We start from the raw sequence: 18,801 nt of genomic DNA, 5'->3' as shown, positions 1-18,801 counted from the left end.
AGAGGAGCTATAAGGGCTACATCTCAGTATTTGTGTGTCTGTCAACGAAGGCAGTACACCTTGAGGTAGTAAGCGATATGTCTACGGATGCATTCATCGCAGCGTTCAAGAGATTTACGGCACGCAGAGGACAGTGCAACAACGTATACAGCGATAACGGAACCACATTCGTAGGAACAGCAAATTTGTTGAAAAAAGAAAATCAAAAAATAGATGACGAGATAAAACAAGGATTACTGGCACTAGGTACCCAGTGGCATGTCATACCTGCATATGCACCACATTTCGGAGGATTATGGGAGAGCGCAGTGCGAATAATGAAATATCACTTGAAAAGAATCATCGGGGAAACAGTTCTAACATATGAAGAATTGAGTACGGTGTTGGCACAAATAGAAGCATGTATGAACTCGAGACCATTATGTGGGTCATCAGAAGACCATGAAGGGAAAATAGCCCTGACACCAGCTCACTTCCTTATAGGGAGAGAAATTATATCACCAAATCGGGAAGAAGAGCTTACGACTTATTTGAAGATGCCGACGAGGTGAAGATTAGTGGAGAAAATAAAAAGAGACTTCTGGAAAATTTGGAAACAGGAATACCTGCACCAATTACAACAGAGAAATAGATGGCATAAGGCGCACCCTAACATAAAAGAAGAAGAAATAGTTATAATTAAAGAAGAGGATACACCTCCAGGCAGATGGCCATTAGCAAGGGTAACAGAAACACACCCTGGAGCGGAGGGATTAACCAGAGTAGTAACAGTGAGAAAGGCAAACGGGAAACTGACTAAAAGACCCATACATAAGCTAATACGACTGGAAGAAGAGAAACAGGAAAAGCCGAAGAAGGCAGCAGCACTAAGATGGAAAATACTAGTAGCTATAATGTTTTTAACGATGTTAAAACCCATAAAGGCAGAACCGTATAAAATATATAATCCGGTACCAGGATTTTTCACAGAAGACCTTGGAGAGGTCGTCATAGACCGGGGAACATTTCGAATAAAGGTGTTACTTGAAAAAGGAAGAATTCGAACAGAGCACCAACTAATAGGAAATATGATACAAGGCGTACGAGAACTGTGTCATGAGATAAAAATCGTGAATTGTAAGGATATAATAGAGAAGTTAGAGGAAGGACAAAGAAAGGCGGAGTCAGTAAGCGAGGAGTTGACAGTAGAAATAAAAGGAAGGGAAAGAAGAGGAATATTAGGAACAATATTAACCTCAGTATTTGGAGTCAATGACGAAGCCTACAGTAACATTGAAGCATTAGATAATAACCAAAAGGAGCTAATAAAGGGATCACAGCACCAGGCGAAAATAATGTTAGAAACAATAACATCAATCAATCACACAGAGAACAGGATAAACGAGCAAATGAACAAGTTTAACAAAGCACTAATCACAGGTCTACAAGAAATATCTAAAGGACTTAACGAAGTAGAAGACAAAGCACAAAAACTAGAAACCGAATATAGCACGTTACGAATACAAACGATAGCATTACAAGTTATGGACTTCATAAACGAATATACTCAATTTTACGAGGGAATATTAAACCTTCACTATAACCACGGACACTTCATTGATATAGTGAAACCGGGTGAAATAACCAAATTAATAGGGAAAGCAGGGCAGATACTGCCTCAAGGGGTCGAAATACGACGACAACCCATTATAGAAACACAAGTCAGTTATGACGACAGATATATAACAGTCATCGGCTACTTCATAGTGACAGGGAAAAATAAGTACAGCATGCTCAAAGTCACGGCCATACCACTTAACGTTGAGGGGTCGGTGTTGCGCACATTTGTCGCCCCAAGGAATCTACTGGTCGTAGATTATAACACACTGCACTACTTCGAATTGACCGCGGAAGATAGAGAAAGATGCTTACTGTTGACAAAGGCGCAGATAGCGTGCTCACCAACGGCTATAAGAAACATGGATACCCAACCAAACTGCATACTTGAAGAAATTTATGAGCGATCTAAGAATAGCACATGTCCAGTGGTAGCCAGGACAATACAGACAGCTCAATGGAGTAAGATGGGTACTCCCAACCTCTGGTTAGTTATCACGCCAGTCACGATACACATATCCATTATTTGCGATGGAAATCGGAACGAAAGAGTACTGGAACGAGTCACATTCCTGAAGCTTTCACCCAAATGTATCGCCCAAACGAAAAATATTACATTACTCCCCACTAGCAGTGGGGTGGACAGAGCAGTGACGAGTTACCTGAAGTCGCCAATCACTCCCGTGGCCCAACTGGTGGCGAGGACACCCCGCAAGTTTAACACGCCTCTAAACAACTACCTTGACATACCAGGAGGAGAGCTACGTCATGTGTTACTTGAGGAGGAGAGTCTGGAACAAGAAATGACGCATACGCAGTGGCGATCGATTCACGAATCTAATTGGCATTATTTTGTGGCCACCGGGATCATTACTATAATGGTAATAATTGGGATACTCACGTTATGGAAGTACCGTCCTGTTGCACGACTATGTCGTTCAGGGAATTTACAAACTCAGACTAACGAACAGGAAGTACCTATATTAGTTAGTAATCAGCACAACAATGTACCGTCGACTTCCCAAGTTGACATCCCACTTTCCACATTTTCATCCAATTGCCCTAATTTTAATCTAGAGATAGAGTCGGACATTGATAGCTAGGGTACGGTTGGAAGATTGTTGATTATTCTTGAACTATTTATAATTTATCATGTTTGAATTTTACTATGTTATGTAATACTTATATGTAAACTTTGAGTATTGACACTTGGGCCAGATTGCCCGATTCCGCAGTATGTCCAATATCAAATCTTTAGAATTCATATCCGAAATTGGACAGTATAATTTTATCACCCAGTAGACCGAATTAATCTATTTGTTATTAAATACACACACGTAGTTAATTAGGTTACATACACATTTGGTCAATTATCAATAATATAATTTGGACATCAGTCAAAAGTGCTGACAAAGTTAAACTATTTACATAAATTAAATACACATGTCACGCGAGGTCCGCGAAAATATTGACCCAATTAAAGTTTATATAAAACTAAGATCTCTTGCCTAGAGAGGCATTCAATCAATATTTACTCAACGAACTTGATAGTCTTCAACGATCAACTTCATCAGTCTCTACTCAAAGTAATCCCGGGTCTACACCCATAGTGTACGTCTCTACAATAAACTCTGCTACTATTATTTGGTGTTTCCATTACAACTGAACGAACATCTTCACTGAGCCAACGAAGGGGATTTGTTCACTCTGCCTCTGTGTTTTCTTCGCCTTCATTGATTATATTGTCTTCCTTTATCACTTCGGTATCAAATTTTTTCTCATAATATTCTTTCCATACCCTAGCTATTTGTTCTGGGCTTATTTGTATTTGGTTTGAAGTATCTCTTACTGCGTTTATTTCCTTTCGTTTTCCCTGCCTTATGTGTCGTATTGTCGTCCAAAAGTTTCTATTATTTGTTATATATTCTTCCTGAAGTTCTTCTCCAAATTCTTTCCATGTTTTTGTTTTTGCTTGTGTGACTGTCTTTTTTGCCAATCGTCTCTGCCTATAGTATTTTTCTTTCTCTTCTTCTAATCTCGTTTCGAGGTATTTTTTCCATGCTATTTTCTTCTTTTTTATGTCTGTCTTCACTTCTTTATTCCACCACCTTGTCCTTTTTAACTGTTTATTATATTTTTTGATTCCACACACTTCAGTTGCTGTTGTCTTTAATACTTCACTGTATGTATTCCATCTTTCTTCCATTGTCCATGTTTCTTTTTGGCGCTCTATTTGTCTCAGTCTTTTGTTAGTTTCCTCCGTGTAAAATCTTTAGTTTGTTTACATTTACTTTCTTGTACTCTTTTCTTTCCACTTCCTCCATTTTTTCATCCTCCAGTTTTGCAGTGACCATCCTGTGTTGTGTAGACAGTTCGGGTTCCTTTTCCGTTAAGATGTTTTTTATATTTTGTTCTAGGTTTCTCGTATAGACTATATAGTCGATTAAGCTTTTCGCATTTCTCTCTTCAGCCACAAATGTATATTTGTCGTTAATGGTTTGTTCACTGAATGTGTTTCCTATTATCAGGTCATTGGTTTGGCAGAATTCCAGCATTTTAATTCCATTTCTATTTAATGTTTCTTCCCCATATTGTCCAATGCATCCTAATCCCCTGTTAATATCCTTACCTACTCTTGAATTCCAATCGCCTAAGATTACTATTTTTTCTCTTGTCTCTCTTAATTTGTCTAATGCGTTTTGGAGTTCGTTGTAGAATTCTATCATTATCTCTTCTTCATTACCTTCTGTTGGTCCGTATATTTGTATTATTCCTATCCTGTCTTTTAGTTCTATTTGGGCTGTGATTATTCTAGATGATACTGCTTCGTAGTTTGTTATTCTTGATTCTATTCTTTTATTAACTATTATACCGACTCCTTCTTTTGCTCTGTGACCCTGTGGTACTCCGGAATAATATAGACTATATTTCTCATTAATATTGATGTGTCCTTTCCCTATCTTTTTTGTCTCGCTTATTCCCATTATTTGTACGTTCATTTTTTCCATTTCTTCCGTAGCTTCTATTTCCTTGCCGGTCAGAGATGTCACATTCCATGTCGCTATTCCTATATGATTTGTCTTGTTAAGATGTATTTCCTTATTACTGTATTCTTCCTTTCCATTATTGGTGTTAACGTTGATTTCATGCTCCCTGGTTTTTGTATTACCATTATATCCGTTATTTATTTTATTATCGTTTTTATTTCTAATGCTAATATTTAATTTTTCCCTACCTTCATTACTAATGCTATGCCCATTTTTGATATTCCCCCTAACTATAATATTATCACTACTGTTAGTAAGCCTAATACCCATATTCCTATCACAAGTCATATTTCTAATGGCATCATTTACATTTCTAATCCTATTCCTATTACTACTTAAAACTAAACAGTTATCATTGTCCGGTTTATTTTGCAATTCTTCTTTCTCTATTCGTTGCTTGACCTCTCCTTGGTTCTTTTTATGTTGCTCTGGTAGTTTTTTGAACTCTCTATTTCTATTACTTTTTCTTCTTTATAGCACCATCTCCATTCCTTGCCATCTACTGTGATTTTATTGTATCCTATTTTGACCATTTTTCCATTTTCCCACATTTCTCTTGCTTTATCTCTTAAAGCTTTCATTTTCTCTCTCTCTCCTTTTGTGAGATCCTCTGTAATCCATATTTTTTTGGTCTTCACATTCTTAAGTTTGTATTTGTTTCTTAAGATTGTTGTTTTTTCTTCTTTGCTTTCTAGTTCAATTAAGCATGTTTTTGTACCTATTTTTGGTGCTCTTTTAATATTAGTTTTGACTTCAAGATGATTTTATAACATAGTAGTCATTCCTTCTTTCAATGTTTTTGGGTCTTCGGAGTCTATTATTGCTCCACTAATGATAATATTCTTCTTTCTTTTTTCTTTGTTTAATCTTTCCAATGAGTGTTTTAGATCATTTAATTCTTCCGTTATCTTTTTGTTATCGGTTTTGGTTAGTTCGTTTTCTCTTTTCAGTTCTTCTTTCTCTTTTGTCCATTCTTCCTTCACCTTTGCTATTTCCAGCTTTATGATTTTTATTTCTTCATTATTTAGTTTTATCTCTTCTTTAACTTCATTTATATATCTTCTGATCTCCTTATTTTCTTCCTTCATTTCTGTTTTCAGCTCTTTTATCTCCGTTTTAATCTCCTTATTTATTTCTTCTAGTAGTTTCTTTAGTTCTTCCATTTCGCGATTTTTTATGTTATCCTTTGGAGGTGTTCTTAACGTAGCTTTGCTTCTTTTGAAGGCTTCCTCCTCGTCGGATGAGTTATCGTGTTCTGGTTTATTTCTTTTGCTGTTCATTCGATTTTGTTACCTTCTATATTAATATATATTTTCTATATTAATATACACCAATATAGTATTTTCCTATATTAATTAAACTTTTTTATTACAATAACAATTAATATTTATTATTTTAATTTAATTTAATTCTAATCTTAACTTTAAACTAATATGTTCTAAGGCCGGATCTGGATTTTTATAATAAACTTATGAGGCTTTTATTTTAATATTTAATTTTTGTCGGCACTAATTACTTTCTTATCTGCCAAGAAACCAAAAAACGCGTAGGAATGCCTAAGCGGGTCGACCCCTCGGACTTAAAACATTCGCCAAAACTAGTTTTTTTAATATTTCTCACAATTATTTATTTACTCAAAACTTGTTAAAATTATTTAAAATGGTTATATCTTACTTGTCTGATGGTATTTCTTTTATTCACTACTATCACCTGTATGCACTTAACTTTTAAGTCTTATTTTTGAACTTTGTTGAATTTTTTAACTTGTAATTCCCCAATTATTTGAAGTTTATTACGGAGCGAAAATCAACGAAACTACTCTGTCACTTGCAGGACCGTCTCTCCACAACAATTATTATCAAGAGCTAAAAAAGACAAAATACTTACAAGGTTGAACTAAAATGAAAAAACAATTTTTGTTAACTTACCAAATAAAAATTAGTTTAGTAAGTAAAAATTACTGCTAATACATCTTCAAAATATTTAATATAAAAATGCTTTAATCCAATAAATGTTTCTCCGAAAATTTTTATAATTTTGAAAACATTTTTTTATTTAATACAAAAATAATTAAATTTATAAATAAGTTCAAATAGCAACCAATTACAAATAGCCTCAATGTCATAAATGCCAACATAAAATTTTTATTTTTGACAATTATATTGCCAAAAGTAAAATTTCGTTTAAACATTCTTTTTTGTTTAGTAACAAAAAGAAGAAGATTTATTCACCGTTGACAGATGTCTGAAAGAATGTAACAGATATATGGAGAATTAAATATGACATTTTACAAGTTTTATATATAAATCATAAAGAAAGAATATAATTATAAATTTTGCTTAAATTTTGAATTTCTGATCTTTTGTTTAAATTTTTATCACTTTTGCTAATACAAACGATTTCCAAAAAAGTCCTTTTAAATTTATTACTTTCACTACACAAAATTTTAATGTTATCAAAATCCATAATATGGTCTTTATCGATTACTTGCTCTGCCAAAGCACAAGATGGTTTTTTAATTCTGCAATCACTTTTGTGAGAAATAATGCAATTTGAAAGATTTCTTCCGGTCTCACTAACATATTCAGCCTCACACTGAGTACAACTAATGCTGTATACTAAATTCGTTTTTTCAAATTTGTCTATAGGATATTTAGTTTTAGAATATAAAGATGAAATAGTTTTGATGTTCTTTGTTGCTATTTTTATATTGTCAATAACCTTTAGTGTTTGTATTAATTTAGGTGTTAATGATGGTATAAAAGGTAGTGAATGATAATAGATGTTCTGATTGTTAGATACAATGTTTTGAGATTGAGCAAAAAATGGTGTTAAATTATTTATATTACCAATATTAGAAAAAACATCCTATGTAGCATATCTGGAGGATAAGAGTTTTCAATTAGAATATTTTTTAATAATTGAAGATCTTCTTGTAGATAATCTGGATGAGAAAGATTTAAAACACGTTCTTTTAATCCTGTTATAAGGTTCATTTTCATCTTATTTGGATGATGAGAGTAATAGCTTATAAATCTATTACTACATATAGGTTTTCTGAACCATCTGGTTTTCAACATATTGTCTGTATTTCTTACAATTCTCATGTCAAGGAATGGTAGAGAATTATCTACCTCTTCCTCAAATGTAAATTGTATATGTTGATTATGACTGTTGAAAATGTTGACTGTTTCATGAATTTTGTGTTTAGGAAGTGCCAAAACTAAATCATCTACATATCTCTTAATAAAAGGAATGAAAAAAGTGCAATTACTGATACAATCACTGATAACATCATCCATGACATAGCTACTTAGAATGGGTGAAAGACTAGATTCCATAGGACTACCAAAAATTTGTTTATAAAATACACCATTAAATATAAAAATATTAGAATCAAAAACAAAGTTGATAAGTGTTTTGAAATGTAATAAGTCAATATTAGTGTGTTGTGAAATCTCATTCCAATGTTTTTCAACACTACTTATGATTAAATCTAAAGGCAAATTAGTTAAAAGAGATGTTACATCAAAACTAACTAAAACATCATTTTGTGGTAATTGGAAATTATTAATGAAAGAAATAAAATCAAATGAATCTTTAATGTAAAAATTGTTGTTTAAATTATAAGCATTAGTTAAGATGTCAGTGAGGAGCTGTGCTATTTGTCCATTAGGAGGGCATAAAGATGAAACTATTGGTCTCATAGATAAAGTTGGTTTATGTATTTTTGGTAGAGCATAAAACCGTGGAGCAATAGAATTATAAATTTTGAGCTCTTTTGCTTTTTTATGATCAATAAATTTCTTTATGTTTAATTTAGATACTAGACAATTTGCTTTTTGTTGCAAAGTACAAACAGGACTCCTTCTAAGTGTAGTGTAATACTTAGTATCATTTAAGAGTTCTCCAGTTTTTTGTAGATAATCCTCTTTGTACATTACAACAGTTACGTTACCTTTATCGCTTTTGACAATGTAAATTTCAGGATGGTTTTTTAGAAAAAGTTTAGTTTGCACATAGTATTTATTATATATATAATATAGAAATCTTTCAAATTGCATTATTTCTCACAAAAGTGATTGAAGAATTAAAAAACCATCTTGTGCTTTGGCAGGGCATGTAATCGATAAAGACCATATTATGGATTTTGATAACATTAAAATTTTATGTAGTGAAAGTAATAAATTTAAAAGGACTTTTTTGGAAATGGTTTGTATTAGCAAAAGTGATAAAAATTTAAACAAAAGATCAGAAATTCAAAATTTAAGCAAACTTTATAATTATATTCTTTCTTTATGATTTATATATAAAACTTGTAAAATGTCATATTTAATTCTCCATATATCTGTTACATTCTTTCAGACATCTGTCAACGGTGAATAAATCTTCTTCTTTTTGTTACTAAACAAAAAAGAATGTTTAAACGAAATTTTACTTTTGGCAATATAATTGTCAAAAATAAAAATTTTGTGTTGGCATTTATGACATTGAGGCTATTTGTAATTGGTTGCTATTTGGACTTATTTATAAATTCAATTATTTTTGTATTAAATAAAAAAATGTTTTCAAAATTATAAAAATTTTCGGAGAAACATTTATTGGATTAAAGCATTTTTATATTAAATATTTTGAAGATGTATTAGCAGTAATTTTTACTTACTAAACTAATTTTTATTTGGTAAGTTAACAAAAATTGTTTTTTCTTTTTAGTTAAACCTTGTAAGTATTTTGTCTTTTTTAGCTCTTGATAATAATTGTAAACACAATTGAAAGCTCGAGAATAAAAAAATAGTTAACCAATAGCCCTTTTATTGACTCCAACCCATCCAAAACAGTTATATATTTGTTCCAAACGAGTCACAAGTACTTCTTTTATATATATATATATATATATATATATATATATATATATATATATATATATATATATATATATATATATATATATATATATTGTTATGATGTGTTGTTTGTGAATGATGAGCAATGAGTATTTTTAATAATATAGGGTTTTTATCGCGGTTCTCAAAGAATTAGTTTGTAAGTACTTTTTTAAATTATCTTTATTATAACTATTATGAAACACACATATATATATCTAACATAGCCAATGTAAATTTAAAATAAACTATCTTTAAATTGATATTCTTATAAAACTAATTAAATTCTATAGACAATGTAAAATTTAAACAAACTATCTTTAAAATTGAAACTGTTATGACACTAACTAAATTATATTAACAAAATTTTGTACCTTTTTTTCACTGAATGCCTAAATGATCTGTTTTCCACTATATAGATTCTAATCACCACTGAATGTCTTCGTACTTCGGTTATCCTTGTTTTTGTGAAATTACTTTTTCCAATTATCAGCTTCTACCAATTTAAGATATATTTTTCTTCACCAGCATTTATAAACCACCAAGCAAACCAGCAAACAGCATTTATATTTATTCTTCTTTTCAATATACCAATATCCAATTATTATAAGTTGATTTATACTAATCTCCAATCATAATATAATTTTAATTTCTTCCAATATCCATCCAATATTCTTCTAATATACTTTTTTAATCTTCAATAATTATTTGTGTATAATTATAAATGTGCATTAAAATATATGCATAATTTTTAATCTTCATTTAACTCACTATATTAAACAATTGGACTATTTGTAACTGAATGGACTGGACCTACTTTCTTACTAAAACTTTTCTGACTGCACTATCTTGAAAATTCTGAACAATTGACTTCACTAAATGAGTCTATCTTCTACTAACTTTCATAATAAACTGGCCATCTTGAATCCAAATCACGGGTATTTATATCTTTTCGGATGTTCCAGAACCATCTGGTAAGATATCATGTTCGATTTAGTTCTATTTCTTCTATATGGATGTTCTCGAAAAAAGTATCTGTTCGATCCACCGACATAATCATTATTCCAGAATGTTCCAACATAAACAAAGGTCAAATTCTGCATTCTGGAGAATTCGTTAATGTTCTATTGATAATTTTGTTGACATTTAGGCTTTTCAGATCAGAATAAACATTTAAATCATTAAATATATATAAATTAAACATTTTAAACTAACATTATTATTATAACCCCACTTTATATTCCCAATTATTTTCTAAAATGTCACTTGGAGAGTATGTATATTCACATGTATAGTTGGTTGCCTAGTCACATGGCTCACTTAAATATATTTACAACATTAAAATACAACTTTTTTCAATTATTATATGCTAATTTCTTAAAAATGCCCTCACATAAATAATATTTTTATAAAATTCTCTAGTATATAACTTATTAAAATACCAACTACTTTTAATATCTAATATATAACTTGTAAATTATTTTTAATCACTATTTTTCTTTCTCCTATATCATATCAATACCCCAAAATAATATTTAAAATAAATAATTTACTTATTATTTTTTTAAATATTAATTTTCTTGTCCACTAATTTAATTTCTTATTTAAAAATTTGTTCTATTAAGTACACCTCTGTTCGCTGTCTATGTCAAACTGTCATGTCAAATATAACAATGGAGGCAATTATATGAGAAAATAAACATATATAATCTAATCATCTATTATTGTGTTATGTTTATTTATAAACAAAATCTAGGAATTATTTCCATTCAACAGGCTTTCATCCATATGAATTGGTAAGTTTTATACTTTATTATATTAGAAAGACATTTATAGCAATTATAGTATCAATTTTGTGTATAACCCCAAATTATGATTTTTAGGGTACAAATTAATTTCCATATATACAAAATTCAACCAGTATGATGTCAATTTGATTCAAAATAATGAAATCTACCATCTATTTAACAAATCAAGTCTACTGAATAAAATGGATATATCAGTAAGCTGTTAGTGTTTTTGTAATTAGTGTTAAGTTTATAATATATTACTTCTTTTTGAAAAAATGTACATTTTTCTTGATTTTTTTTTAGTCCAACTTTATCTAATCTGTTTATTATAATTTTTAGGTGTTTCTCATGATCTTCAGCCGTTTTAGAAAAAATTAATATATCACCAATGTAATGAATTACAAAATGTTCATATTGATCCAAAATATCATGAAGACATCTACATAGAACACTGCAAGATGATTGAAGTCCAAATGGTACTACTTTGAATTGATATACTACTCCATCTATCTGAAATCCTGTATACTGTCTACTTTTTCTTTCTAGAGGTATTAACCAAAAACTATGCTGTAAATCGATTTTAGTGAAAAATGACATTCCTGTAATTCTTCCTAGTATTCCATCTTCTAACATATTATTAATCGTTATGTTTACTTCTTCTCTGTATTTATATGGTATTGTGTATGATTTTGTTTTAAAATCTTTTTCTTCTTTAACTTTTATACTATGGATATAATTTTGTGCAATTCTATTTTCTTTATTGACAAGTCCCTTGTGTTGCTGCAATATGGAAATGACTATTGATTTATATTCTTCAGGGCAATTTAAAACTTTTATCATATCTTCTTCTTTACAAATAAAATTATTCTTCATTATGTACTCATTATTCCTTGCTTCCAATTTTACGCACTCCACCTCGTAGGCATCCATCTGCTTAAAATTTCCATTCCTTAAATATTCACTACAATAATTATTCTTTACATTCTTTTGGGACATTTCCCTATCATCAAAATACATTTCTTCTTCATAAACATCATTATTTTCTTTTAATAATATCCTATCAACTCTTATTCCTTCTTCCAACTCATCTTTCTGCATAAATTTAATTATTTGCCTTCCAAAGTTACCATTTTTTCTTCAAAATCTATCTTTACTTTCTTCTTTTCCAATTCATCATTTCCCATTAATATATCAACACATAAATCCTTGACAATAAATCCTTGCATATTAATTTCTTTATTAAGAATATTAATTTTAAAATTGGCTAGTTTATCAATTTCACCCAACTTCTTATTATTTGCACCAACAATTTTAATTTTTGGAATCTTTATTATATCTGATAGTTTTAATGTATTAAAAATAAAATTCTCCGAGACTAAAGTACTTTCTGAACCAGTATCTATCATAATTTTAATCATTTTATTTTTGGCCAAAGCATTTATATAAATTAAATTAATAGATTCAATAATTTTATCTTCATCTAGAGAAATAAATTCAGAAGGTTTTTCATAATAGCAATGGCCTAACTTGTAATTCAGAAAGTTTACTGAACAAAATTTTGATTATTAGAATTTTCAGATTGTATCTGACCACTTGGATCTGATGTCCTATGTCTTTCCCTACTATGACTTCTAGTCACATTTTCTTGTCTTGTACTAATTCGTTCCGTGTCTTCGCAGCTTCTATTCCTTCGTACACAATTTACCTGTCTGTTATAGTTAGGTCGCTCTGTATTTCTTCTATTGTTAAAATCTTGTCTATTATTATTAGTACTGTTATTAAAATGTTGTCTATTATAACTAGTATTATTATTAAAATTCTGTCTATTTTGATTACTGTTATTATTATTAAAATTTTGTAAACTATCAACATATCTATAATTATTATATGATTGTCTATATTGTTGATTATCATTTTTATTATATTGAAAGTTATTATTGTTTTTTCTGTTGTTATTATTACTTGTCATATTGCCTCTTTGTATTCTTTGAATAAAATTAATAAAACTATCTATTGTTTGAATATTTTGTACAGTTACTGTTTGCACAACATCAGCATCAAAATGTCTAGATACATTTAAGACTGTTTCATCCTCTCTAAGTGGTGATTCTAAATATTTTGCAACTGTTATCAGTTTCAATGCATAATCTACCATATTTGATTTTAAATTGTGATTATACTTTCCAAAATATAGAATTTCTCTAAACTTGGCTTGCTCTAATTCACCCCAATAATAATTTATAAATTTATTTTCAAATGTTTGAAAATTATCTAAATCATTCTCAATACTAGCAAACCAAGTTGCTGCATTGTCATTTAATGTCATTCTAATATAATCTTTAATATCATTAATATTATTTACAAATCTTAATTTATGTTTTAAACTATTTATGTATACTCTAGGATGCAAATTTTTTATATTACCAGAGAATTTAATCCCAGTCTCATTTGTTCTCTCCCTGGGACTGTATTTTTACCTCGACGACGGTGGGAGAGCCGAGTAACGGGTCGTGGTCCCTAAAATTGTGAGGGGAGCACGACCGGTGAAACCAAGAACAGTCCCAGCGTCCAGCGACTGTGCACCGAGTTGGCGCCGGACACCGCCGCTGGACGCTAAAAAGGCGCCGCAACCGAGGCGAGCAGTTGAGACGCCTTCTGCCTTCAGCAATACAACTACCTACCAACTCTCCTACGGCTACTTAATCCCAATTTCCAATCTCGCCCATCCAAAAAAAAAAATTTCTTCCAACCCCCCAACAAATCTCATAAGAGTAGTCTACATGTTTACCCCACCTGTCACCTTTTCCGTCACACGTCCTGTTCCAATTCCCACGTAACAGGGGAGGCAGCAGTAACGTGGAAACTCCAAGCAGCCTGCTCATACAGACTGCCACTGCGTCCGGAGGCAACCGTGAAAAAACAAAGCCTAGAGGAGTAAAGCTCGATAAAAAATCCCCACTATCACGGTGAAAGGCATCGTGCCAAAGATATGAGAGATGCGAGGGTTAGAGCATCATAAACGATCCCTTCGGGATACCTGGCGACCTCCCGAAGTAACTTAGCCTTAGCGCGGTAAGGGCGCACTGCCGCGCCGGACATATAGCACGTCCCCACTCGTGGGAACTGTATGGACTTTACACACAAAAAGAAGGACGGAAAAGACAATGACGAACACAAGCAAACGAACAAGGAGGAAATGAAGATGAATGAAAACGAGAATGGGGTAGAACAGCCGCAAGACGGCAGATTGAGCGAAGCGGAAGAACAAAAGAAATTCGAAGAAGAGATGCTGAACTGGCATAAGAGTCAGCCGAAGATGAATAGGTCAGGTCCTCCAAAACATTCAACGTTGGTGGGAGAGGACATTTTAAGAGCAATGAACAGAAAAGACAAAGGGAAAGAAGAAAATTCAGGGGGGGAGGAATCATCAATAGAAATCACAGATGTGGTGGACATAGAGGAAGAAGAAAAAAATGAAGAGCAAGGAACCACAAACTGGCAAAACTTGGAGGAAAGTATCCTGACAGCCTCGCTATTCGACGATGATGACCAAGAGGAGATAAAAGAAAAGAAAAAGAGAAAAAGAGACAGTTTTGAGATAAATAAAAAACTCAAGAAAGAAAAGAAAGAAGAAAGAGAAAGCGAGAGATACCAAGAGGAGACAGAATGTGAAAGAATACAGAGGAAATTAAAAGAAGTAATGGATATCCTAAATGGAAAAGGACCCATCGAGGGGGAACAAAAAGCCAAAGCAAGCAAACTAATAAAAGAAATTAACACAATTCAGATTAAGACCAGCCAAAGTAAAATAAAAACGGCAAAAGGGGAGGACGAAGAAACTAAGTGTGAGCAATGTAAAATAAAACTATTGCAAGAAAGGCAAAGAAAAGAAACAGAAAAAATAATAAGCGCTTTAAAAAAGGGGGAGATATAAATAACTTCAATCAAATACAAAAAAAGAAATGGGAAGAAAAAGTATTTGAAAAGACAAAATGGGAACAGGTGAGCTTACAGGAGACGATAACTAAAAAAGAATGCCTTATAATAACTAAAAAGGATATAAAAGACGGGGGGGTAGAGGACGTGATACGTACTCTCAGGGAGGAAGTTCATGAACTAATAGAGGTCTGCGAAGAAGGAAATGTAGAATATATAAAAAACGGGAACGAAAGTTCCATAGCCAGCCAGAGAAGGGAATGGTACACATATGTGGCCAAACCAAAAAAACAAGGTATGTACGAAATGGCCGAGAAGGTCATCAAACAGGTAAGGGAAAGGAAAGAGCCACCTGAAACAATAAGGGTGATTATCAATAATGAGATAAATAAAGATGAGGTACGGAAAGCCCTGGAGTTTGTAGGCCGGGCAGAAAATATCGTATGGGAAATCCAAGTAAGAGGTAAAGAAATGGATAAAGGAGTAAAGAACGAGCAAGAGGAAGCCCTCCTAATCAAAACAGGGGGCAAATCGTACACGGAAGTACTGAAGGAAATGAACCAAAAAATTAACATCGGAAAGATAGGGGTTAAAGTAGATAGACTCAAAAAAACAGAAGGGGGGGATATCCTAGTAAAACTAAAGGGCAAAGGGGCCGCAGAGAAATTACGAAAAGAAATGGATACAAGGATGACAGGGTTAAATATGGCAATCCGACGCAAAGAATGTTTTTTTAACATAACAGGTTTGGATCCAGGGGTGACGGAGGAACGACTCCAAAGTGCCATAAAAATGTACACAGGAATATCGAAAAAAGAAATTGATATAAAGACGCTAAGAACTAATAAACATGGGGAGCAGGTGGCGACCGTAGCCGTACGCCCCTCAACAGCTGAAGAATTGAGGAGATACAGCTCCATAATTATAGGCTGGGTATCATGTCCTATCAGTGAAAGATATACCCCAACAAGGTGCTACAAGTGCCTTCACTATGGCCACAGCACATATGAGTGCAAAGGTGAGAGCAGGGCAGCGTGCTGCTACAACTGCTTAAAATCAGGGCACACAGCAGTGCAGTGCGACAGCACTTCATACTGCCTCACCTGTAACGAGGAAGGCCATAGAATGGATAGGATGCAGTGCCCAGCCTATAGAAGGTGGGTGTATGGCACGGGAGGAGACAGGGAACCCCCAAAGGGTGGGTAAATGTAACAAGGAAGACGAAAAAGCGAGAGATGGCTTCATGGAGAACGCGAGTGGGCCCCTATACAGCCCACCGGCGGGACAGGAAGCCATCTCTCTCAGCTTTTCATGGATAAAGGCATCCAAGTACTACAACATTATATCCACGTTATTCACTAAATGCTATCTATTATATTTACATATTTATATACTTTATTTATTTAAAAATTTTATATATACACACATTTATTATTTTATTTATATATTTTATCTATCTTATTTTATTTATACATATTATATTTATAAACTTTTTATTTATACACTAATTTTATTTATACTTATTTATTTTTTTATCCTAGTCTATAAGAATTTTAATTTTAATATAAGACGCGAATCCACTGCGGAAGCGACCTCAGGGAACTGAACCATAATGAACCCCAAAGATCAACCTGGTATAAGGATTTTGCAGGTGAACGTAGGCAGGGCGCGCCGAGCGCACGACCTCATCTACGCAAAAGCCTGCAAGCTAAATATAGATCTGCTCATCGTACCCGAACCTAACAAAAAGATAACGACAGGCGGTGGGTGGATACAAGACGAGGGGAAAAATGTAGCGGTGCTCATTAAAAATAGGGATGTCGGAGTGCAGAGCATTGTCAGGGGAGGAAATCATTTACTCATTAGGTTGAGGGATTTCAGCCTCCTGGCATGCTATGTATCTCCAAACATCCCTATGATGAGATACGAAACAATCGTTAATGAAATAATGGGTGCCGCTATAAACGAAAAAAATATACTGATCGCCGGGGACATAAATGCGAAGTCCAGACAATGGGGTTCCCCCATAAACGACAAAAAGGGGGAACTCTGGAATGAATGGATAGCCCAGGCTGGCCTCCAAGTGCTGAACAACAATAAGCCAACCTTCATACGGGGGGCCAGCCAATCACACATTGACATCACATTCGCGAGCGAAGGGCTATCCAGGAAGGTGTACGGGTGGGATGTACTCGACGATCAGCTCTTCACCTACCACCGATATATACAATTTGAGGTAAAGGTTAAAGGGGGGATAAAGCGGTCGATAGGTACAGCAAAATCATATTTCAACAAAAACAAGTACCCATCGGAGGTCAGAAAAATAAATGAAGATGAGATTTCTGACCTCGGCCAACTTCAAACAGCTCTACAAAATGCGGCAAAATTGGCTACCGAGAAGAAGAAACATGGAAAAAAAATCCCCCTATTGGTGGACAGATGAGATAGAAGATCTACGGGAGAGATGCCTCAGAGCTCGAAGGAATTATACGAGAAGCCAGGGCAACCTCGAGCTTAAAGATACATACAAGGATTTGAAGAAAAGATTAAATAATACAATAAAAAAAGAGAAAAAAGAAAAGTGGCAGACCCTGATAAAAGCACTCGACGAGGATATATGGGGTGATGCATACAAAATCACAATGAAGACTTTAAAGATAATGGCCCCATATAGACTCGACGAAGACCAGCGGATGAGATGAACTCCTCTTTCCCACCAAGGACATGTCAGATTTCACCAAGGTTTTCCCAACCATGATAGAGGAGTTCACAGAAGAAGAGGTGAAAACCGCTGGTCAGGATACGAAGACAGGGAAAGCTCCCGGCCCTGACGGACTGCCACCAGAGGCAATAAAGATAATAGCAACTGAGAAACCAGGTTTGATCAGAAGAATATTTAATGATCTACTGCAGAAACAAGAGTTTCCCAAGGACTTGAAGGAGGCGAACTTGGTTTTACTCCTAAAGCCCGGGAAACCTCCTGATTCACCGACCTCTTATCGGCCAATATGCCTTCTGGACTGCCTTGGTAAGTTCTACGAAAGACTTATCAAGAAGAGGCTGGAAGGCATGTTGGAAGATGAGAGAGTCTTATCCAACCAACAGTACGGATTTAGGAAAGGCAGATCGACAATCGACGCCGCGACCTGGATAAGGAACGCGGCCAAATCAAGCAAGAAAAGATGGGTAGTTCTTGTTCTCGGTATCTCAAGTATCTCGGTATTACTTTCGACGACCGACTTACCTTTGGGCAGCACATACAAGAAGCATGTCGAAAGGCGGAAGGGAGGACCTCAGCATTGAACAAATTATTGCCAAACATAGGGGGGCCCGGATCTCAGAAGAGATCAGTTATGTTACAATCAATATTATCGATCATCTTATACGGGGCCCCCGTGTAGCACGAGGTCCTCCAGATGAAGAAATATAAGGACATGCTCTTTAGGGCTCAAAGGAAACCTCTGATCAGGGTGTGCAGCGCGTACAGAACTGTATCTACCATTGCCTTACAGGTAGTGGCTGGTTCTGTACCCGTGCACATCCTGGCCA

General features: G+C 33.6%; 1 protein-coding gene across 1 annotated transcript; it reads left to right on the top strand.

Annotated features, from left to right (window-relative positions):
* Window positions 1-16,864: 16,864 nt before the first annotated feature.
* On the top strand, window positions 16,865-17,695 carry LOC140444451 (uncharacterized). Its single transcript, XM_072536207.1, has one exon. It carries the CDS (start codon window positions 16,865-16,867, stop codon window positions 17,693-17,695), a length of 831 nt encoding a protein of 276 aa, XP_072392308.1.
* Window positions 17,696-18,801: the final 1,106 nt, after the last annotated feature.

The sequence above is a fragment of the Diabrotica undecimpunctata genome, chromosome 6, assembly GCF_040954645.1.
Source record: "Diabrotica undecimpunctata isolate CICGRU chromosome 6, icDiaUnde3, whole genome shotgun sequence".
NCBI lineage: Eukaryota > Metazoa > Arthropoda > Insecta > Coleoptera > Chrysomelidae > Diabrotica > Diabrotica undecimpunctata.
This window is presented reverse-complemented; position numbering and strand designations above follow the sequence as displayed.